The sequence below is a fragment of the Mesocricetus auratus genome, unplaced genomic scaffold (genome assembly GCF_017639785.1).
Source record: "Mesocricetus auratus isolate SY011 unplaced genomic scaffold, BCM_Maur_2.0 Super-Scaffold_4256, whole genome shotgun sequence".
NCBI lineage: Eukaryota > Metazoa > Chordata > Mammalia > Rodentia > Cricetidae > Mesocricetus > Mesocricetus auratus.
Genome location: NW_024429182.1, coordinates 15855799 through 15880809, shown reverse-complemented (window position 1 = coordinate 15880809; position 25011 = coordinate 15855799). Strand labels below are relative to the sequence as shown.

The 25011-nt window shown below is 45.3% G+C and overlaps 1 protein-coding gene across 10 annotated transcripts in view; it reads right to left on the bottom strand.

Moving 5' to 3' along the window:
* Fbxw4 (F-box and WD repeat domain containing 4) overlaps positions 1-23633 on the bottom strand; it is a 90811-nt gene extending 67178 nt beyond the window's left edge. For 2 of the 10 annotated variants that reach the window (XR_002384932.2, XM_040743766.1), the window contains exons 1-2: positions 22596-23606; positions 5136-5231 (exon numbers count right to left, since the gene is read on the bottom strand). Coding sequence is in view for 8 of the 10 variants with exons in the window: in XM_040743766.1 (XP_040599700.1) it covers positions 5136-5231; positions 22596-23449 (950 nt within the window). In the remaining 2 variants the exon portion in view is untranslated. Of the gene's footprint in view, positions 1-5135; positions 5232-6778; positions 7025-11327; positions 13304-22595 lie in introns of those variants that run through there. The other 8 variants (XR_005876676.1, XM_040743771.1, XM_040743768.1 and 5 more) reach the window with 8 other exon arrangements.
* Between the last annotated feature and the right edge of the window lie 1378 nt (positions 23634-25011).

Below are 25011 nucleotides of genomic sequence, written 5' to 3'. Positions count from 1 at the left end.
AATGTGGTAAAGTTCTGCAAATTGACTTGCTGGGCCATTAAATGCAGCTTGGACTGTGTAGTAACTGAGTTTCTGCTCATATAGTTTTTACAAGTGTTATGTATATGTTATATAGAACATGTGTAAAGCATGTGTATATATGTCTGTATTCTTCATCTTTTTCACAATTATGTAGGACATTCAAATGGGCAACAAACAGAGTGAGCTGGAATTCATGTACTTACAACCATGTGGTAAACAGACATTTAGCTAGGATAAGAAACCAGGTTCATGCCAGGTGAACAGTGACAAATCCTGGGGCAACCTGGTAATTGTTCTGTGTTTATTTGCCAGACTGCCTTAAATGAAAGCCCTAAAAGACAATACCAGAAGCAAAAACTTGATAGAGAAATTACTCTTTGATGTTAAAAGGCACAAATGACGGGGTATGATGGCACTGTAATCCTAGCACTAAGGAGTCTGAGTACAAGGTTGGCAAGTTTGAGGTCAACCTGGGCTACAAAGGAGATCCTGCTTTTTAAGAAAACCACAACCAGGTAAAAATGGAAATCGGAAGGTAAATCCATCTTTCTCTTTCATACCTTCTTTAATATACCACCATATAATTCACAGAAACCGACATCAGCCAAACCAGTAGAAACAGCACAAGCAAGATAAAGGGTCATTGTGGTGGTTTGAATGAGAATGGTCCCCCTAGGCTCATACATTAGAATGTTTAGTCATCAGGGAGTGGAACTGTTTGAGAAGGATAGAAAGATTAGGAGGTGTGGCATTTTGGAGTAGGTATGGCCTTGCTGAAAGAAGTGTGTCATTGAAAATGGGCTCTGAGGTTTCAAAAGCCTAGCCCTGGCCCAGTCTCTCTCTGTCTCTCTCTCTCTGCCTGTGGGTCAGGATGTAGAAGCTCTCAGCTACTGATCCAGCACCATGCCTATATGCTTCCTGCCATGATGATCATAGACTAACCCTCTGAAACCGTAAGTAACCCCTGTTTAAATGCTGGCTTCTATAAGAGTTGCCTTAGTCATGGTGTCTCTTCACAGCAGAAGAACAGCCACTATGACAGTCACCAAAGGCAGAAGTATGCCTTATCTATCAGCGGAGGGATGGTCAGCCAGAATGAAAAGTCACAAAGCTCACAATCCACTGAAATCAACCAACAAGAAACACTTTTTGGGTAAGGTGCCAAATAATAATCATGACAGGCTTTGATGCTGATAAGGCATAAGTGTGCTACAACAATCATCAAAAATGTACAGCACTTGACCAAGGCGATAGCTCAGTGGGGAAAGTGCTTGCTGTTCAAGAATGAAGGACGGATTTCGAATTCCCAGCACCTGTGTAGCGAGTGCCTATAACCACAGCACTGATGGGTGAAGAGTAGAGAGGCAGGAGGGTCACTGAGACCTGATGGGTGAAGAGTAGAGAGGCAGGAGGGTCACTGAGACCTGATGGGTGAAGAGTAGAGAGACAGGAGGGTCACTGAGACCTGATGGGTGAAGAGTAGAGAGACAGGAGGATCACTGAGACCTGATGGGTGATGAGTAGAGAGACAGGAGGGTCACTGAGACCTGATGGGTGAAGAGTAGAGAGACAGGAGGATCACTGAGACCTGATGGGTGATGAGTAGAGAGACAGGGGGATCACTGAGACCTGATGGGTGAAGAGTAGAGACAGGGGGATCACTGAGACCTGATGGGTGAAGAGTAGAGAGGCAGGAGGATCACTGAGACCTGACGGGTGAAGAGTAGAGAGGCAGGAGGATCACTGAGACCTGATGGGTGAAGAGTAGAGAGACAGGAGGATCACTGAGACCTGACGGGTGAAGAGTAGAGAGACAGGAGGGTCACTGAGACCTGATGGGTGAAGAGTAGAGAGACAGGGGGATCACTGAGACCTGATGGGTGAAGAGTAGAGAGGCAGGGGGATCACTGAGACCTGATGGGTGAAGAGTAGAGAGACAGGAGGATCACTGAGACCTGACGGGTGAAGAGTAGAGAGACAGGAGGGTCACTGAGACCTGACGGGTGAAGAGTAGAGAGAGCAGGAGGATCACTGAGACCTGACGGGTGATGAGTAGAGAGACAGGAGGGTCACTGAGACCTGATGGGTGAAGAGTAGAGAGACAGGGGGATCACTGAGACCTGATGGGTGAAGAGTAGAGAGGCAGGGGGATCACTGAGACCTCTGGTGAGGTAGGAGAAGAGCCCTAGGGGAAGACAGAGCAGGAGGATCACTGAGACCTGTGGGTGAAAGTAGAGAGACAGGAGGGTCACTGAGACCTGATGGGTGAAGAGTGAAGTAGAGGCAGGGGATCACTGAGACCTGACCAGCGGTGAAGAGTAGAGAGACAGGAGGGTCACTGAGACCTGACGGGTGAAGAGTAGAGAGACAGGAGGGTCACTGAGACCTGACGGGTGAAGAGTAGAGAGAGGCAGGAGGATCACTGAGACCTGACGGGTGAAGAGTAGAGAGACAGGAGGGTCACTGAGACCTGATGGGTGAAGAGTAGAGAGACAGGGGGATCACTGAGACCTGATGGGTGAAGAGTAGAGAGGCAGGGGGATCACTGAGACCTGATGGGTGAAGAGTAGAGAGACAGGAGGGTCACTGAGACCTGACGGGTGAAGAGTAGAGAGGCAGGAGGGTCACTGAGACCTGATGGGTGAAGAGTAGAGAGACAGGAGGATCACTGAGACCTGATGGGTGATGAGTAGAGAGACAGGAGGGTCACTGAGACCTGATGGGTGAAGAGTAGAGAGACAGGAGGATCACTGAGACCTGACGGGTGAAGAGTAGAGAGAGCAGGAGGATCACTGAGACCTGACGGGTGAAGAGCAGAGGCAGGAGGGATCACTGAGACCTGATGGGTGAAGAGTAGGGAGACAGGGGGATCACTGAGACCTGACGGGTGAAGAGTAGAGAGGGCAGGAGGATCACTGAGACCTGACGGTGAAGAGCAGAGAGGCAGGGGATCACTGAGACCTGATGGGTGAAGAGTAGAGAGACAGGGGATCACTGAGACCTGACGGGTGAAGAGTAGAGAGGCAGGAGGTCACTGAGACCTGACGGGTGAAGAGTAGAGAGACAGGGGGATCACTGAGACCTGACGGGTGAAGAGTAGAGAGACAGGGGGATCACTGAGACCTGACGGGTGAAGAGTAGAGAGGCAGGAGGGTCACTGAGACCTGATGGGTGAAGAGTAGAGAGACAGGGGGATCACTGAGACCTGATGGGTGAAGAGTAGAGAGGCAGGGGGATCACTGAGACCTGATGGGTGAAGAGTAGAGAGACAGGAGGATCACTGAGACCTGACGGGTGAAGAGTAGAGAGAGGCAGGAGGATCACTGAGACCTGACGGGTGAAGAGTAGAGAGAGGCAGGAGGATCACTGAGACCTGACGGGTGAAGAGTAGAGAGATAGGAGGGTCACTGAGACCTGATGGGTGAAGAGTAGAGAGACAGGGGGATCACTGAGACCTGATGGGTGAAGAGTAGAGAGACAGGGGGATCACTGAGACCTGATGGGTGAAGAGTAGAGAGGCAGGGGGATCACTGAGACCTGATGGGTGAAGAGTAGAGAGACAGGAGGGTCACTGAGACCTGACGGGTGAAGAGTAGAGAGGCAGGAGGGTCACTGAGACCTGACGGGTGATGAGTAGAGAGGCAGGAGGATCACTGAGACCTGATGGATGAACACTGGAGACCTGAGGATCACGGGATGAAGAGTGAGAGTAGAGGCAGGAGGGTCACTGAGACCTGACGGGTGAAGAGTAGAGAGACAGGAGGGTCACTGAGACCTGATAGCTGCTAGCCTAGCTCCAGATTCAGAGGCCCTATCTCAAGGGAATATGACGGAGAGTAATAGAGCAGGTCACTCAAAGTCCTCTCTTGGCCTCCAAGCACTGCTTTGAATACCCACACACGTGAACATACACCACACACACACTGGCACTCTAAGGCCTACTTCACATATCTCTAATATTCCATTTTGCCTTTAAAAAAATTATATTTTCACCTGGGTGGTGGTATTGCTTGCTTTTACTCCCAGCACTCAGGAGACAGAAGCAGGTGGATCTCTTGTGAGTTCAAGGCCAGACTGGTCTACAAAGAGTTCCAGGACAGCCAGAGCTACACAAAGAAATTCTGTCTCGGGCTGGAGAGATGGCTCAGGGGTTAAGAGCATTAACTGTTCCTTCAGAGGACCTGAGTTCAATTCCCAGTAACCACGTGGTGGCTCACAACCACCTGTAATGAGATCTGGTGCCCTTTTCTGGTATGCACTGTATACATGATACACAGAGAATACATGATACACAGAGAATACATGATACACAGAGAATACATGATACACAGAGAATACATGATACACAGAGAATACATGATACACAGAGGTCTTGATTTCAAAGCTTGTCTGGGCTAAAGAGTCAGCCTGAGTAACTTAGGTGGATCCTATCCCAATTTTCTTTTTCTTTTTTCCTTATTTTTCTTCTGGTTTTTCGAGACAGCGTTTCTCTGTATTGTTTTGGAGGCTGCTGCAGAACTTGCTCTGTAGACCAGGCTGGCCTCGAACTCACAGAGATCCTCCTGCCTCTGACTCCCAAGTGCTGAGATGAAAGGAGTTCACCCCACTGCCTGGCTTTAATTCATATTTTCTATTATGCTCTTCCATCTTGGAAAGCCTTAAAAACAATCAAGAAGGCTAGCAGGTGGCTTAGAAGTTAAGAGCACTGGCTGCTCTTTGAAAGGATCCAGGTTTGAATCTCAGCAGCCACATGATGGCTCACAACCATCTGTAGTTCCAGCTCCAGGGGATCTGAAGTCCTTTTGGAACTTCCTCAAATAGCAGACATACACAAGCAGACAAAATAATTATACACAAGTCAGGCGTAGTGGTGCATTGCTTTTAATCCCAGACTTTACGGAGGTAGAGGCAGACAGATCTCTGTAGGTTTGAGGATGGCCCGGTCTACACAATAAGTTCAAGACAGCCACAGCTACATAGATCCCATCTCAAAACAAAATAGAAAGCAAAAAGCATATGCACAAGTCAGTGGGGCAGGGACATGACAAACGAAATACTTACACACATAAAATAAAAACAAGCAAATATTTTTAAAAAATCAAGAAGCTACTTACCCACATCTCCACTTGAGCAGAGTCCCCTGTCGGCAGCGCCCCAGTCTCCAGTTCTGAGACACCCTCACTCGGTCCTTTACTGGGATGCTGGTCATCCTAGGTCCAAACACAACAAAGAACTCAGTCACTACAACTCACTGCCAATAAGAGAAGATTCTATGACTTACTGGGTCAGGACTTGGTAACATCCAGAATAGAACCAAATACAGCCTAAAGGGACTATGGGGTCAGAAGTAATAACTTCCATTTCCGTACTTGCTGGTCAAGAAACCCACAGCAGGAAAGTCAATCCTTTAAACTACTACAAGTGTCTATAGTGATGTCAAAACAATCTAGTGAAAAACACGCAAAAAAAAAACAAAAAACAAAAAAAAAACAGTGCTAGAGCCAGTGAGACTGACAGCTCCATGGGTAAAAACCACTTGCCACAAAAACCTTACAAAGGAGTTTGATCCCCGTGGTAGAGAAAGAGAACTAACTCCCAAAGTTGTCCTCTGATCTCCACACATCATGCATGCACCTGCCCACATTCACACTGTGAGCACGCACGCATGCACGCGTGGCGCGCGCACACACACACACACACACACACATGCGCGCGCGCACACACTAGTACATGAGTCTGATATACTGCCTACTGCGCTAAGAAGGTGACATAATAAGCGAGGCGTTGGTGGCGCACACCTTTAATCCCAGCACTCGGGAGGTAGAGGCAGGCGGATCTCTGTGAGTTCGAGACCAGCCTGGACTACCAACTGAGTTCCAGGACAGCCTCCAAAGCCACAGAGAAACCCTGTCTTGAAAAACCAAAAAAAAAAAAAAAAAAAAGTGACATAAAAAAAATATTTTTTTCGTTAAATTTCAAGTACTGAAACTCCTGGGTACCCATATTGAAAAAGATGAACCCTGACTGATGCCTACCTCACGACAGGAAAAATTTATATATTATAAATCAAAACATAAAATCTAAAATGTAAAGCTATTAGAAGAAAACTATATAAACCCATCTATGGGGGGGAAAAGGCGCATGTCTATCTGGTGGGGGTGGGGGGAGCGTGTTAGGCAGTTTTCTTAGGACACAGAAAACAAAAACATAAAAGAAAAATACTAATGAATTAGACTATCAAAATTAAAACTATGCCATCAAAATGAGCATAACAAGCAAGACTCTGGAAAAATATTCATAATACATATATATCTGGCAAAGGACGTGTACTCAAATGAAGAAATGGCCTGTCGTTGGTGGCCCACGCCTTTAATCCCAGCACTTGGGAGGCAGAGAAGCAGGTGGATCTCTGTGAGTTCGAGGCCAACCTGGTCTACAGAGCCAGTTCCAGGACAGCCTCCAAAACAATACAGAGAAACCCTGTCTCGAAAAACAAAAAAAAAAGAAGAAGAAATGTTTCTCCCTATGCTTAGGCTAGCCTTGATTCAGTCTGCCTCACACCCAAGTGATGTGATTAGGCACGGACTACCATTCTTAGCGTTTATGTTCACACATTCTAAAAGACCAATAAGGAAGTTTTCTATTTGATGATGGCAGAGAAAGAAATGGCACAGCCATTCTAGCAAAAGGTCCAGCAGGGGGTTATTTTATGTTTTTACGGGGATGAGTGGTTTTTCCTGAATGCATATATGTGTACCATGTTCATGTCTTGTGCCTGAAAAAGCCAAAGGGAACATGAGAGTCCCTGGAACTGGAGTTATGGATAGATGTAAGTCATCAAGTGGGTGCTGGGAACCAAACCCAGGTCCTCAAGTGCTGTAAACATCTGAACCATTTCTCTGCCTACTTAAGAAACAAACAAACAAACAAACAAAAATCAGATTATACTGAATGAAGGCAATATTACACAAACTGTAGCTCCTTTGCATGAACTTAAGAAAAGGGCTAATTAACCTAAAAATGAATAAAACTCATAATTATATAATGATGGCTAACCAACAAGGTGGCGATGGGAAGCATTGGGAAGGGAGCCTGTAGAAACTTCCTAAGGATTTTTGTCCTATATCTAAGACTGAAGGGCTTTGGGTCTATCTATCAAAAATGCATCATCTGGGCCGGGTGTGATGCTACAGGCCTGCATCTTAGTGCTCAGGAGCTCAGGGAGGAGGGTCCTGAGTTTGAGGCCACCTGGTCTATGTGGCAGCTTCCAGGCTAGCCTGAAGCAAGTCACTATCTTAAGAAAACAAAGGCCGGGCGGTGGTGGCCCACGCCTTTAATCCCAGCACTCGGGAGGCAGAGGCAGGCGGATCTCTGTGAGTTCAAGGCCAGCCTGGTCTACAGAAAGAGTTCCAGGACAGCCTCCAAGACAATACAGAGAAACCCTGTCTCGAAAAACCAAAAAAAAAAAAAAAAAAAAAAAAAAAGAAAAGAAAGAAAACAAAAGTGGGGCCATCAAGGAGGCTCACAAATAAAATAAAATATAGACACTTGGCGGCAGTGTGTGACGGAGGCAGGGGTGGCTCAGTAGTAAAATACATGTGCATTTGTAAGGCTCTAGGGTCAACCCTTTGCATAAATAAAAAATGAGAGTAAACGATGCTGTTGACAAAACTGAACATACACCGATAAAGGAAAAAACAGGTTGGACAGCTATCTCATACTACAATATAGCAAAATAAAAAAGGGGGAGGTGAGTTGAACATAACACAAGCCTATGATCTTAATACTCAAAAGGCTGAGGCAGAAGAGTTTATTGTGAGTTCAAAGCTAGCCTGGGTCAGTAGTGAGTTCCAGGACAATCTCACCTATATACAAGATCTTGTCTTATAACAATAAAAAAAGGCAAAAATAAAACAAAACAAACATCAATTTAAGATAGTTTAGGTAGAAGAAACTGAAATATATACACACACGCCAAAGAAAAGCAGAAACAAAATGCATGAATTGTAAAGTGTGTAAATTGTTTGGATTAAATTTGAAGTGTTCACAAAGGCGGGAAAAAAATTCAAAGGAAAGCAACAGAGTTAGGGAAATTAACATTGTAAATACAAGTTTCATCTCTACAACTTTTAGGGAGCTGATAAAAATCTATCAAAACAACACTAGTCTCTAGTATCCAGCCATACATGCCCAACAGAGCCTATGAACAGTATGAAACATACCTTAAAACAATTATTAAAATGCTGCCTTACATCTATTAAGTGGGAAACCCTGACAAGCCTTTGACTTTATAAGCACTTTGGTTTGGTTACATTGCTGGTTCTGTGTTCTGATCTCAAATTTCCATAATGAGCACTGTATTACAAATAAATAAGTCAAACGAAAAATACATTATATAATGTATGAACTGGAAACAGCCCAAATGTTTTCCTGTGGAGGGAAGAACACACTAACACACTGAATATACCATGTACAACCACTTGAATGAAAATATGAGGACTCAAAACATGGAAATAGCTGTTGTACAGTAAATAATAATTGTAAGACTAAGTAAAAATTACCATATAAAATTGTTTCTATAGCTAACAAATCAGAAGATGTATATTAATGGTGTTTGAGATGTGAACAATTTTATTTTGTTTGATTTAATTTGGTTTTTTGTTTTTGTTTTGTTTTTTTAATTTTTCAGGACAGGATTTCTCTGTATAGATTTGTAGACCAGGTTGGCCTCGAACTCACAGAGATCCACCTATTTCTATCTCCCAAGTGCTGGAATTAAAGGCATGTGCCACCACACCCAGCAATGAACAAGTTTTTAAATATACCACATAACTGATAATGTGTCTACTTTCCTTTAACTAAATAGATTAAATAAAGTTCTGAGAAGCATAGAAAGCAGACTCAGGACACTGGAGTCACCTCCAGTGTGTATTATATAACTGCGGGCACCTTATATCTATTCCTACACCTACAAAATGAGGGTAATATTTCACACAGGGTCAGAGATGGCTCAAGTAAAAGTGCCTGCCACACAAGCCTGATGCCTGAATTTGATCCTCAGAATCCACAATGGAGGGAGAGCACCAGCCCCCAAAAGCTATCCCCTGACCTTTGCAAGAACACAGTGGCACATACTTCAGTACTTACACACGTATCAAACATACACATCCACAAACAATTTTACAATAGTAAAATGCCTTTAAATATAATTCACACAAGTGTAGTATTTTAAAGATAACACCTAGGCCGGGCTTTGGTGGCACACGCCTTTAATCCCAGCACTCGGGAGGCAGAGGCAGGCGGATCTCTGTGAGTTCGAGACCAGCCTGGACTACCAAGCGAGTTCCAGGACAGCCTCCAAAGCCACAGAGAAACCCTGTCTCGAAAAACCAAAAAATAAAAATAAAAATAAAAATAAAACCAATTTTATAATTTGTAAAGTGATCATTTATCATCACAGATCATTATTTTCTTGTAAACACAAATACATCTACTAGGCTGGTACTAAGTATCAGGGACATCACTGCTAAATCTAAATTCATATTTTTCTCCTAATCAATTTAGTTATAACTTTTAAAAGTTATTCCTCTGGTAGCAAATATTCCATCTTTTAGGCTGCAGGCTGTTAGACAGGCATGGGTATTTTAACCCTGAAGTCCTTTCCTGGATTCTCCTACCAGGTGGATGTGGTCCCTGGTTTCACCTTACAGGGAGAGAGCCAAGGGCTGGAGAAGAGCTGCCTGACTGAAAAAGCAGACACTGTTGTGCCAACACTCCCCGCAAGTGTCTTTCCCCACGCCAGGACAGAGACAGTCTGCAGTTCACCTCTCCTCCTTAAATGAGGTCCAAATTAACAGACACAGGTAAGCCAAAAATGGCACATTCTGGGTCACAGAAGGCAGACATGGAGAGGAAGGGGCCCACAGAGTTTAGGATAAGGATGTCTCTCCCATCTCCCTGGTCACTTAGCAACTTGGTGACTGACACTTCCTATGGAGTCTGAGACTTCCCTGAGGGGTCTCAGGGAGAGAAACTTTCGAAGTTGAACTTTAGAAACCGTGACCAGACAGTAGAAGATGCAGGCGTCTTCTCCTCAGGTGAACGCCATAACCAAGTACTTGGCTGTGGTCCCTCAAATCAACTTCAGCTTTTTAGAGCATCCCATGTGGCTCAACTTTGTTAAAAACAACTTAATGGCTTTTTCATCACCTTCATCAATCCTCTGAGAGTTCCCTAGCTGGTAGCCAAACTGTATCTAAGTTTTATGAGCCTCTACCTGAAAAATCAGTCCCCGCCCTCCCCCCCCAAAAAAATCTACTTCCCCTGAGTCTCCATCCACTCAATGGAAAAGGGTAGAACCAGGCAGAAGAAAAGAGCCTGGGAGGATAGAGGCTGATGGGCCTTGGAAATCAATAAAGGCCTTACCCTCAGCCTTGAAATGGCCACTGGCTAACCAGTTACTGATATAAGTGAGGGTGCTCCCCTCAACATGATCAGTGCACTATAAAGAATTCTCCCCATGGCTGTTAATGCAAGGAAAAACCTCTACGTTGGCCCACAGCCTGGCTGGACTGCCATTTTCCCAGCCATCCTCTTGCCCCGGGCTCATTTTTCCACCTAGGCTTTCAGGCACTTAGTCACCACTAGAGTTTCACTGCACTCCCCGTGCTCGAACTATTCTAAACAAAAGCATACAATAAGCACCCACCGTAGCTACCTGGCCCCTTAAAGTCTTAGCAAGTGAGTCCAGAGGAGCAGAAATGATCTAGGACATTATCCGGAATGACCTTTCATTTCCCGTCTCCAATCTCACACCCCCAAAACAAAAAGCAAATACAAAAACCTGGTCAAAAGAATAATGCCTGGAGGGAGGGATGTGTGTGAGTATGTATGTGTATGTGTACCTGTGTGTGTGTACCTGTGTGTGTATGTACCTATGTGGGGGGGGATGTGTGGGTGCATGTGCATGAATGTGTGTGTATGTGTAAGACTGTAAGTCTACAGAATCTCCAGGATCAGAAAACTTCCAGAACACACTATCTTTCCTCCCCATCCCATCTTCTTTTTTTTTTTTTTTTTTCGACAGGGTTTCTCTGTATTGTTATGGAGGCTATCCTGGAACTCGCTCTGTAGACCAGGCTGGCCTCGAACTCACAGAGATCCGCCTGCCTCTGCCTCCAGAGTGCTGGGATTAAAGGCGTGCGCCACCAACGCCCGGCCCCATCCCATCTTCAGGCAAGACTTCTCTTTTGGAACAAGGCCACCCGTGGGCTCTCAGACAATGACGTTTAGGGCTGGGGTTTTACCTTAGCACCACCTCTTCTTTTCTTTGCTTTTCTTCCTCTCCAGAAAGCAGGTCTTCCCTCTAGTGCCCGTGCCCACCAGTTAGTTCTAACCCATTCTAAGAGTGCAAGCAGCTCAGTGAGACTTGCAATCTTCCTCTGTACTTGCATCCGACCAGATGGCTATAAGTATGCTCTGTGAAATAAGCTCAATGAAATACCATTAAATCATATTATGTTTACTTCACCCAAAATCTAGGGTGAGGTAAATGGCAGGAGACATGTCACCATGAGGACAAGACCACGCACAGGACAGAGTGGGGATGACAGGAATGCTCGATATCTTCCTCAGAGGCCCCTAACATCAACCCCCTTAACCCATCTCACACCCACGATCTACACTATGCCACTACAGCAAGCTGCCCTTCCACACTTAACCCTGTGCCCACGCCTGGCACCACAGCTTCTTAAATTGTGTGCTGAAACCCAGTGTGCAAATACATGAAAAGTTCATAATGGCAAAAGGTTTCTAAATGCGAAACAAAAATTAATCCAAAATCAAATGCATCATGAGTCAGAAGTAGTTCTGACAGTTCGTCCATGTTGCATTGTGTGACTTCCCTGCAGCCTGGTCTGAAACACAACATGTGCTGTCTGTACTGCGCATGCTTTCATGCCCCAACAGCAACAGCAACATGGCTGCCTGAAGTATGTGAGTACATCTTTGGATTGCATTGTGTTAGAATGCTTGACTTCAAAATAAATCTGCTGTTTGATTTGCCAACTTGAGTTTTTTTCAAGGTTTCTGTGTAGCCCTGGCTGTCCTGAAACTCATTATACAGACCAGACTGGCCTTGAACTCAGAGATCCACCTGCTTCTACCTCCTGAGTGATGGGATTAAAGGCGTGTGCCACAACTGCCTGGCAGGTTTCATTAATTGGGCTAGGGAGATGATGGCTTAGTTGGCAAAATTCTTGACACACAAGCATGAGGACCTGAGTTCAGATCTCCAGACCTATGTAAAAGCCAGGCATAGCATTAAATATCCAGAATGCCAGCACAAAGTGGGGGATGCCTCAGCAAATAAATTACTTGCTGTGCAAGCTCTGGAATCTATGTTCAGGCTCCCTAGAACCCACATAAAACCCTGGCACTGGTTATGTAGAGACAGGTGGATTCCAGGGGCTTAAGTTCAGCTCCAACACTAGGTTCAGTGAAAGACCCTCTGTCAACAACAAGGTGAAGAGAAATAACAGAAGGTATCCAATGTCAACCTCTGGCCTCCATATGCACACCTGAGTTTACCCACATACTCACATACATATCCACATATCCACAAAAATGCCCTCACACATGCATGTATATACATCCACACAAATACATACACACAATCATTAAGTGAATTTTAACTTGGGATTATGGCAGACTATCCAACAATTCCTAAAATAGTCCTGAACATTCTTTTCCATTTTGTATTACAAACTTATGCAAAGCAGGGTCTCAGCATGACACTCAGCTCAGAAAACACTAAAGATGTTCTCTACATGCCGTAGCATCAGATAGTCAGCCACCACGTGATTCCTTCTGCAAAAGTTCACTCATTATTATGTATTTCATCTTCAAAAGATTGTTTAGCGTCCATTTCACTATGACTTAACATCAGTGAACTTTTTATTTATATACCTATTTGATATAATTTTATACCCAGGGTTATATTTTATCAGACAAAAGGGGATCATGAGTAGAAAAGAACGTAAGAAGCCCCACCCTATCTATATCATCAGCACCAGCAGTACTAGCCTACCTCTGTCCTTGCTTCTCTTCAAGAGACTAGTCAAATTCACCACTACCTTCTGCACCAGGCTGGTAGGTAGACCAAGCTAGCCTCACTTCCAACAATATGTGTAAGTCCAAAAGCTCTTCCTGGGACTAAGAAGACAGCAGCAATTAAGAGCACTTGTTCTTGCAGAGGACACAAGTTCAGTTCCCAACACCCACATAGTTACTCACAACTGTCCATAACTCGAATTCCAGGGGATATGACGCCCTCTTCTGCTCTCTGCAGGCACCAGGCATGCATACATGCACATTCTTAGACATAAAGAATAAATCTAAAAAAATTTAAAGCTCTTCCTAGCAATACATATGTAATATACCACATCTTTAAGAAGTCAATATAGCCAGGCATCAGTGGCGCACGCCTTAAATCCCAGCACTTGGGAGGCAGAGGCAGGCAGTCTCTGTGTATTCGAGGCCAGCCTGGTCTACAGAGTAAGTTCCAGGACAGCCTCCAAAACAATACAGAGAAACCCTGTCTTGAAAAACCAAAAAAAAAAAAAAAGAAAAAGAATTCAATATAAGGCCTGGCAGTGGTGGCACACACCTTTAATCCCAGAACTCAGGAGTTAGAGGCAGGCAATCTCTGTGAGTTTGAGGCCAAAATGGTCTACAGAGTGAGTTCTAGGGCAGCCAGGGCTCCACAGAGAAACCCTATCTAAAAAAAAAAAAAAAAAGAAAGAAAAAGAAAAACAAATTCAACGTAAGTATCCAAATTCTATGCTAAAGTCAAGACCATCAGCAACAGTTTCAGGAGCACTGGGTCTGACCTCTGACCTTCATTGTGTGAGCTTAGGATGGGAGCCATGCTCCTAGCTGTCTCTCCTGTCACTCACCAGGCTCTGTAACTTGCAAAGCACCTGTCCAGAGTGTGCTCAACAAAATGTGAACTGACATTAAGCAGGAAAAAGGTTTTATGTTCAAATATTTTGGGCAATGAAGGATAAAACAAAATTAAACAGGTTCCTCTGTTATAGGAGTTCTCGGTGCCTTTAATTTACCAATGGGCATTGTGATCCCCAAGAGGGAACGTGGTGCACACCGTTTCCCACACTCATTTGATCACAGAATTAGTTTTCCATGGCTCCTACAATGCAACTTTCAAAAAAGCTGATCTCGCACTTTCTAAGAATAAACAACAGTAAAAAAAAGAAACCACCATTTGTGTGCAATTGTGAATGGACAGACCTCCCCTCTGAGTCATGAATTAGGCACAGGCTGACGTAGAGTTATACTTTGTTCTCGTGCCTTCTTTTCCCTGGACTCCCCATCTGAAATGTGAGGGATAATCACACCATTCTGCTTCCCAGGGTTACTTTTTTATTGTTTTTAATCTTAAAACTGTGTTCCATATTAATCATTCAAAGTACCCAGACTTTAAAATCCCTAGTGTCGCACTAGCCTGGACAAAGGGATGGAGAGAGTGTGAACCACACACCACAGCTAGTCTTCACATCTCCAGTTTCTGGGCTGCTATGGCGACAGTCATACTGCAGGCAAGACCAGGGATGGGTGAAAGGCTCTCTCTACAGCACGGGCGAAAGGCTCTCCCTACAGCACGGGCGAAAGGCTCTCCCTACAGCAACCTGGGCAGGGTGTCCCGTCTTGAGCACATATCACTCACGTATGAATCTTGATGCATCTTTTCAGTATGGACTTTCTAAAGGAAATCCACAGAAAAAGGAGGTCAAAGCTAGAACTATGAGAAAGAAAAGTACTAAAACTATTTCCTTTTTTCTAAAGAAAGGAACTCATTAAGTTTGTGAACAGGGGAAATATACTGTTCCTTTCAGTAAAACGCTCTCCAGGAAAAGTATCTCCACATATTTACTATAAAACAATTTAATTTCCCTGTCCCATCACCTGCCACCCTATCCCCACCCCACCCCCCAAACCCCACAGATTGTGGATTTCCTCTCATTCTTGGCAGAGTTACCAGAAGAAACATAATACCCCCTTCGGACTGCTCCCAACAGCTGCTGGAACAAGAAGGGGGAGTTAGGGATAGCCCTCCAACGCGCCTCTAAAAATGACTCTTCCCTTCCCAAGCCCTGGAGCCAATGAGCATATGACTTCTCTTTCTCTGATCCCTTAAAGCAAAGGGAAGGGCTGGCAAAGTGGCTCAGCAAATAAGGGCGCTTGCCACCAAACCTGACAACCTTAGTGCAATCCTTCAACACTCCAGGCAGAGGGAGAAACCCAATTCCCACAGGTTGTCTTCTGAACTCCACACGTGCCCATGGCATGCACACCCACACACATACACAACTAAGTAAATGCTAAAACCTGTTCAAGTAAAGGAACCAAAGGCAACAGGGTTTCCTTCCCAAGATGTCTACCCTCAATTCATCTGCTCTCCATTTAGCTGAACGCTGAAGCTTTGCTTCAGCAAGGCAACGTTCCTTCTTCCCTAGCCTGCACGTCCCCAAACAGTGACTGACTACTTGGCAGGTCCAGTACTCTTTTATGTTCATTCAACCTCCCCCAAAAATTGTAATTGCATTTAGTAGGGGGAGGGAGGGCGCACGGGGAAGAGAGGGGAGAGAGAAGGTGTGTGGCTGCACATGTGTCCTGGTATACATGTAAAGGTCAGAAAACAACTCGTGTAAGTGAGTTGGCTCTCCTTCATCTACGCGAGTTCCAGAGAAGCAAACTCAGGTCCTCTGGTTTGGCAGCAAGCTCCCTTACCCACAGAGTCATCTCACTGGCCCCAACCCACCAGGTTTTTTTTTGTTGTTGTTTTGTTTTTTTGTTTTTTTTGCTTTTTGAGACAAGATCTCTGTCCTGGAATTCACTATGTAAACCAGGTTGGCCTCAAACTCACCAAGATACACCTGTCTCTGTCTCCCAACTGCTGGGATTAAAGGCATGAAACACAGTGCCTGGCAAATCCACCAATTTCTATGTTGAATTTCTTTTCAAACTCCATTTAATATACTTCCATTATTATTGGCCATCTGTCCCCAGTCCATATATCTAATTCCCTTCAGGTCAAGAGATTTAAAAAGCAAAAATCTCAGACTTAATTCGGCAGTGACCCCTCTTTGCTGGTGGCATCACACACTGATGCTCTTCAGACTCTATCAGGAGAAGCCCCATTACCAAGCAACAGAGAGCCATCCAGTGAGCCTTCAGCCTTTCAGCCCAGACCACCAACAAAGTTCACGAGTGTCAACTGAGGGCAGAAGCGATGTCTCTTTTCACCAAGGAGAAGCTGAACAGAACCTCCCACATGACTCCCCGAAGGTGATGGCTGGGGCTGAGTGAAGACCGTGGAAACTGTACAAGGGCTGTGGGAGGAAATATAATGTACAGAATGATTTCAAGTAAGGGGTAGGAGAAGGCGGAGGAATGAACTAGCTGACCCCAAATGTCTTTTCCATCTCTAACTCCTATGATTCTTTGACCTCCAATTTTGTGCTGTGAACAAGGAATGGAAAGTCAACAGACATGGTAATGTTTTGAAAGAGCCTAGCAGTCTGCTCTTGTCATTTAATGGCCTTTACATGTATTTTTTAAGGTGTCTCCAAGCCCTGTCTTCATTTCACAGTTGTCACCTTTCTCAGCAATTTGAGCTCATGTCAAATACCAAAAAAGAAAGAATGTGCTGGCAATTAATTGTAGGCTAAAGAGGGCGGCAGAGGGCCCATTGGGTGGCCCATTCTTCCAGGGAGGGCAGTGTGAGCAGTGTGAAGAAAATGAAGAACTGACCCAGAGTGAGGCGAGGCGGCCAACCCTCTAACAAGGGGTCAAGTCTTTTTCCAGACAGCCTCACTCTCGGTTTAGACGAGTTCCCAGGAGCCAGGATTCATATATACATTCTTAACTAGTATAACCATCTCGCTTCAATGGCGGTCCACTAACAGCCACTGCAGAACAAAAGTCTGACTCAAAAGTGAACCAAGTCTTCCCTTGCTCCGCCTCACCTGACAGGATACACCAGAGAGATTTCCTGAACAATCGGTTTCTATAGAGAAGGGTAGGGAGTCAATTTTTCCCTGAAACTCATAATCCATTTTTCCCTTTATTCCTTCTCACGTTAATTTTCAAAATTTACCAGAACCTGACCTCAAAGAAAGTCAACTTGAAGCCGGGCGTTGGTGGCGCATGCCTTTAATCCCAGCACTCCAGAGGCAGAGTTAGGTGGATCTCTGTGAGTTTGAGGCCAGCCTGGTCTACAGAGCAAGTTCCAGGACAGCCTCCAAAGCAATACAGAGAAACCCTGTCTTGAAAAACCAAAGAAAAAAACAAGCAAACAAAAAAACAAAGTCAACTTGAATTTCTCCCTGTTCATGGTTAGGAGTCAGGACCAGAGATTAATCCAATGCCAAGGTCAACCCAGAGTTAAGGGTAGAGTCATACAAAGGAGATTCTTTTCTGTCAAGAACTCAAAGATAATTATTTAAAAGCCTGTATTTCAGAAGCTCAACCCAAATTTTACTTGGAGGAAGGATCTAGATTTCCAAATGAATTCCAATTGCAGTCTGTGGAGTCTAGTTTTTCTCTGTGATTCTGACTTGAAAGCGAGAGAAGCCACCCCTGTGGTGCAAAAGGCTAGGTGACCAGGAGAGGCAAGGACTACTTCATCCCAGCAGCCTTAGAGCAGGCTCTCCTTTCTTCCAATCTGCATCTGAAGGTATGGCCTCCACCAGACCATTTCCTGCTTCTGCAGGTGTATTTACTGTGAACATGTAAACTGAACCCTCCTTTTATTAACTCAGAAACCATTTAAAAAAAAAATAGGCCTGGGACTGGAGAGATGGCTCAGTGGTTAAGAGCACATATAGCTCTTGCAGAGGACCTGACTTTAGTCTCAGCACCCTCTGGCACCAGGGATCCAATGTCTCTGACCTCCCCAGGCACCTACATTCATGGGCACACACCCCTATACACAATATTTTAAAATAAAAGCAATATTTTTTTTAAAAAAGGCCTTTCAAAAGCAACTAAGATATCCCTACAGGAAACCTCTGAACATGAAAGAGCAAGAAAAAGCCTAGGATACTTTAGAGTTGCTATTTCCTAAAAAAAAAAAAAAAAAAAAAAATCACAGTTTAGACCTTAAAGAAACCAGTCAGCAATGCCCTCTCCATTCAGTTATGAAGGAAACGCCATGCTTTTTCCCTGGGGGTGGGCACTCTTAGGTGCAATCATTTTAAAACAAACAAGCACACTGTTATCTGCATCTATCTCACCACTCTGGATGTTAATCATCACTGAAATGGATACCCTCATCCTCCAGCCTCAAAGAGCTGCAGGGCTGCAGGACCTGCACAGGAATGAGTCTGCATGCCAGGGCAAACACCTCACTCAGCTCTACTCCTGGAACCCTACTGTTAACACCAGGGAAGTCGATCTCAGGCTGATGTGAGAGTACCCAAGTACTGTCCATAGGACATTTAAAGGAAATTCCCACTTGAAAATCATTATGTAGCGCTGAAATAAAGAAGGGGAAAAGGAAGCTTTCCTCAACACAGAAATTGCAAGTGTTATTTAAACAGGTTTCTATGCAGATTTCCCCTCCTTCGCTCTCACTAATTATCTGCATCAGAGTTTACAGACTGTACCTCTGTTCTCCTCCATCAGGCATCCTATGTGGACAGCGGAGTCTACTGCTTTGTTCTTACACACTGAACTGGGTTAGTGCCCACCCATTCTTTCCTCAAAAGATTTCTGTATCAAACACTGCCTTGATGTTTACTATTGTAACCAATATAGTTCCATTTCCCTAGGATTCATAAAGCTTTCAAATAAAACTAATTTGAAATCAGATGACTAATTCAAACTACTCTTTGTTATCCAAAAAAAAAAAAAAAAAAAAAAAGGCAGGGAGAGGGAAAAAAAAAACCACTTAGGATACTTCTTAGTGTTCACTGGGCAAGAGGCCTAAAGGGAAGCAAATTATTTGTTTGTGGTTTTTAAGTGGCTCAAATGCCTTCAAGCACAAGAATAAGACCATTAACAAATGACAAGGGACCCAAGCAGTCCATCTTACTCAACAAAGCTATGATCAGTTAGGAACAGCTAAACTGAACAGGGCCTGCCCCAGGCCGGAAGGTCAGCAAACCTTAGCAGTTAGTGTTTTTGGAAATCAGAGGGCCCTTAAGCAGCAAGTGCAGTCCCCGAGCCCACAGGTTCTGCTGTTGTGTTTGTGAAAACATTCAGGACAGGTGAGAGAAGCTGGATGTTATGTGTGTGTTTGTGTGTGTTCCTTATCATTAGGCAGCATTTCCAAGTCAAACCATGTCCACTTCTGACATATGCAGAATGAAGAGGAAGACAAGCAATTGAAAAAGTTCTTTTAAAACAACATAGGGAAGACTTTCCAGTATTGAACACAGTCACGGCTGGTTAGGCCCCATTTTACTAAGCAGGATTATTTCTAGTCTTTAAGGAGATAAAACTCAAAGGCAGTGAGGTCATGTGCCTTCTGAGAAAGTCAAGTTTTGTACTGTGCTCACAAAAACACACTTGCTTATCCAGTCTGCAGTGAATTAGTTCCAGGCATGAGTAGCAACAGCCCACGTTATGCAAGGAGCTATGTTCTGCACTTCCGGAGTAGGAACCCTGATGCTCTGAGTGAATCGGGGTACATGCCTTATCTCTTCAGTGACTACAACTACCTCTCTTGGTGGCTTATTAAGTGTCTGCAGCTGTCCAGAAACAGGTCACACTGGTAAATGCTCTCCACCTCTATAACAGGCATCACTTCTCCTCTCAACCCAAAGCACAGAGCAGCAACCCTGCTCTTTATCAAGAGCCACAGTAAAACAACCTCTCTGGAAGGACACACACACACAAAATTAAAATGCACATGTGATAATAGTAAAGTCATAATAAATACCATTTGGCAGACCCCAAGCACTTTTATAAAAAGACATTTTTATAAATGTCCTTTTAGAACATCAGAAAGGAAAACAAAAACAAACACTGACTCGTTCATTGTCCACAGTAAGCAAACACCAAACTTTGCTTGGGTCAGCTTGAATGCTAGTCACTCTGGACAACTTCTATTACAGGTCAATTTTCCTTCAGCAAGTTACTCTGTCAGAGTACAAGATATACCCGAAAGAAAATGTCTCTCTGAAATCCAGAACTATATACAATGAATATATGCCAATAAGAAAAGAGAGAAAGGGAAAAGGAGAAACACATAAAATGTTTACAAGTAAACTTTACTACAGATTACTGGAGATTGAAATATATGTAATTCTGATTCTTTTCCCTTTAGCTTAAACAGTTATTAAGATTAAAAAAAAGGAGGGGGAAATACTCATGTTCACAGGTGATAAGACTATACACATCATCAGCAACAAATTGTACTGGAATAGAATGGGTTAAACAAGACAATCGGGTGAAAACTTAAACTCTAATACTACATTAGAAGCATGGAGAAAAAGAGTGCTTTTGCAATAAACACAAAACACATGAACTACAAATACACAGGAACAAATCAGTACTAAATGATAAATAAAAACTATATGTCAGAGCTTCAGAGTGAGAAGCACAAGAATTTTGAAAAGGCATAGAATGTTTTTAGTCATGACATTTCAACACAGCAAGTATAATATATTACACTCTGCCATGGAGCAATGTATTTAAAATGTTATGGAAATGGAAAGATATACAAGTAGAAAAAAGTGAGAGTTCAGATGTAAATTGAATATACAGACTTGTGTGTGTATGTATGCACACTTAATATACAGCAGTGTAAGCTTCCCAAACAAAGTGAAAGAGAAGCTTAACAAAAGGTGTAACAATAACTGAGCAGCTATTTAAAGAAAAATACAATAGAACTCCTCTCCTTGAACCAAAACAAGTGAATGACAAAAATGTCATTTTAAAAAATCAAGTTATTGGGGAGGGCAGGGGAGGAGAGGAGGGAGAGGGAGCTGGGATTGACATGTGAAACAAGATTGTTTCTAACCTAAATTTAAAAAATGAAGTTTTCAGAAAAATCAGTTGGCAATCAAATTTGGCAGGTCTGTGGAAGTATTAGGAATTTCTCAGGTTAAGAGGAAGGAGAAAAAAAACTACAAGACTGGCAGATTCTAATAAAAACAATAGAATAAAAAATTGACTGGAAAATATATCTCTATCAGGATGATAGACGAGAGTCAAACATTTATGACCCAGAAAATTCCAAATTTATAACAAAAACACCAAGACCCCAGTAACAAAGAGTAGAAAGAGGCAATCTCACAGGTGAAGCAGACACATGGCAAAATATTTATCCTGGCCAGGGATGAGAGATACAAACTAACACAACTTTGGCATACTCTCACTCACCCACTAAGGTAGCAAAGGTTTTTTTGTTTTTAATTCTCATATCAAATTGGTTCACTCCTTTGCTGGTATTCTGTGACTTGGTCGCATACCTTTGCATATCAAAACCTTTGTCCAATAAAACCTACCCTGAGATTTTTATTCTGAGGAACTAATTCAACAGGAAGGTAAGGCGCGGCACGTGACATACCTCGAAATCCATGATATTACTCACTAAGCACTCTTCTGGTGGGATGGCTAAGGGATCAAGGGCAGGTTGGGAAATTAAGGGGATGTGCAACTGAAAAACTTTTCAAATGGAAATTGTGTAGAAACGATTTTTTTTCTATGTTAAAAAAAAAACTTTTGTTATTCTCCTGTATCACATACAGTTGAGCAAGGGCAGGCTGCAATCCGAAAGCCTTTATCGTCAACAGGTGTGCACACGTTCTCGCTCCCCTTCCGGTCTAACAACCTAAGTGTTTCGGGAATGTTTTGCATACGCAGGTCTCAGGCCACTAGGTCAAACTGCAGTATCTTGGATACAGCCTACACCAAGTCCAACGTGTTGCCTCAAGCGGGCATCTTTTGTGGGTCCTACTGCCTGAATCAAGTCCTAAAATATGTTGACAAAGGGACTAAAAGCTTTTTTTTTTAAGGATCTGAACCCTTCTCCGCACTTTATCTGAGCCCTGGAGCCTAACAACCCCTGAGAGAGTGGGCAGGGTGAAAGGCCACAAAACCACACTGAAAGACCACCTAGTGGGCCTGGGTCCTAGAACCAGCAGGCGTCGTCCTTCAAGGCCTGACGCGGGACACAGACCAACCTAGTTGTTCTGGGCTGAGGAACCCAGAGGCTCAAAAATTTAGGAAAATTGAGAGCCACAACTCACAAGAGCTGAAGAGTATTTTAGGATGGCTAATTGTGAGTAGCCGCCCACGGGGGAGGGCGCTGACTGAGGGATGCTCTCCAGAAGCTTCCTCGGGGGCGGAGGGGGGGTAATCCTGAAGAGGGGACACCGGGACTCCCCGAGGGTGCTGGGGAGGGAGCCGGGGGTGTGGGGAGTGAATCTGGGCTTCGGTATTCCGGGTGCCACTCGGCCCCGAGCCGACCAGGCCTCGGCGCCCCGCCCTTTCCCAGGGCGCTGGCCGGCCCGGAGCGGGGAGCAGGTGGGCGAGCGGGCGCTTACAGGTCGGTGCCGAGCCGCGTGAAGCCGGAGTTGAGCGAGGCCCGGGCTATCCGGCGCCAGAGCAGGTCGCAGCTGGTGAAGCGCCGCAGCCAGCGGCACACCTGGGCCAGGCGGCCGAGGGCCCGTATGTCGAGGTAGGAGCAGATGAGCAGCAGCAGCTCCTCCGGCAGGCTCCAGAGCGCCGGGCCCGCGGCCGGACGGGTGGCCGGCTCCGCGGCCGCCGCCGCCGCCTCCTCGGCGGCCGCCGCCATGGCCGTCCGGGTCCCCGGGACGCCGCCCCACGCCTGCCACCCACGCTCCCGAGCTCTCTCCAGGCTGCCGTCCTCCCGCCGCCCGGCCCCGGGCCCTGCGCTCCCCTCATCCCGCTGCCCGGAGCTTCTCGGCCCTTCCTCCACGCCTCCTCCTTCCTCTCCTTCCCGCCCCGGGCCCGCCTCGGCCGCCGGCCCCGCTGCCTTCCTGGCCGGCCGCAGGCCCGGCTTCCCTTCCGCCCCGCTTCCTCTTCCGCCGCGCCCGGTGCCCGCTTTCCCCTTCCCTCGCTTTCCCCGCGCGACCCTCGCCTCCTGCAGCTGCCTCGCCTCCCCGCCCTCGCCTTCCCTGGGCCCGCGGTTCCCGGGGGAACCCGAGCGGCCCTGGCTGCCCATGAGCGGCCGCGGGGCCGGCTCGACGCGCAGCGGAGCCGCAGACGCCGCCGCCTCCTCGAGAGGAGGCGACACCATGTCGGACCGGGTCACATGGGGCGGCGCGGGACCAGGCCGGGACCCGCCCCTCGCGCCTGCATTTCGGGGTGCGAACCCCAACTTGGCTGCTGACTCTCCCATCGTCTGGAGCACCGGGAACATCTGGTTGAAGCCCATGCCGTCAAGACTCGAACTGTAATCCCGGTGTGAAACCGAGGCAGGAGGATGGCCATGAGTTCAAGGCCCACAAGAAAAATCCGGTCCAAATTTTTTAAAAAAAAGAAAAAAGTTGTTGAAAAGTTCGCAGAAAGTCCCACCCTAGACCACAGGAGGAGCCTGTGGCTTCGGGAACCATCAGGGAAGGATGGAAGGTCCCTCTGCCCTCAAGAGAGGCCTGCTTGCTTGGCCTCTGGTTCTGGGAGTGTTCCTCTTCCCAGGTGATGCCTTCTTCCCACAAGCCACAAACCAGATTCTTACAAAACTGCAACCCAAAAGTTGGAGAGCCCCGTTGTACTTGGTCTCACAAAGTATATGAACCAAGATCCTGTCAGTGTCCCCGTGTAGTCAGACAATATCTGGGGAGGTAAAAACATACTAGATCCTGAGTCCATAGCTCCCAAACCAAGCAGCACATCAGAGCACGGCTGATCTGGGGCTCTTTAGTAGTCATTGATGCGGCAAGTAGATTCTCCATTTCCCGTACCACTACAGGATTCACCTGAACCAGTCTTAAAAGTATGGACCGAAGCTGTCCAGCATGGTCTGGGCTGGCCCACTGTAATCTCAGGTGGCATCTGCCTGTGAAAGGCACTTTCTCCAGATTCAAGTATGCTATAAACACATGTCAAATACACAGCTGGTTTTGAAAAGCTAGACAAGAAAAGGAATGAAATACCTCACATAGAATTGTTACTAATATGGACATGAATTCAGTATATTTAGTGTAACTGTTAGAAAACTCAAAATTATATGCGTGACTTATATTTGTGATTCATGTTATTTCTCTGCTAGGCAGAACTGGGCTACATAGTGAGAGTCGGAAGAACCAGGCTTGGTGGAGTACACTTACAATCACAGCACTGGGGAGCCAGAGGCAGGCCGATCTCTGTGAGCTCAGGCCAGCCAGGACTACATTGAGACAAAAAAAAAAAAAAAAAAAAAACGATGAGCAAAGGAAGATGAGTGTCTCTTCCTGAAATCTGTGTAAGAGACAAGGTGTGATGACATACACCTGTAATGCCAGCACTTTGGGCGACAGTGAGATTACCACACTGTTAAGGCCAGCCTGGTCTACACAGTAAATTCCACAACAGCCAAGGGTCCACAGTAAGACTCAGTCTTGAAAACAACCCAAACATCCATAAAAGAATGATTGGAGAATTTTCTTTTGTGCTGACATCTTAACAGCCTTTCTTAAGGAGCAGGAATGGATGAGACGTTAATTCTGAAAATCATTCAAAGCCTAGCATAGCCAAGGGGAAAACAAGGAAAGCCCTGCAGGAGCTCCAAGGCTGCAGCAGCATCATGTAACAAGGTCAGACCCCGAATCTGGCTTTGCCCTAGAATTACTTTTTGATCTTAACAAAACAACAACAAAAGCCCCACCTATCCTGGCCTTTTAGTGTTCTCGGTCTGTAGCAGAGATAAATGCCTCTGCTTTCCTTTCGAAGGATAAATGAGATGATCCCTGTAAAATGCTTTGAACTCCTCTAAGAAAATTCTCAGTGATAGTTACAGGT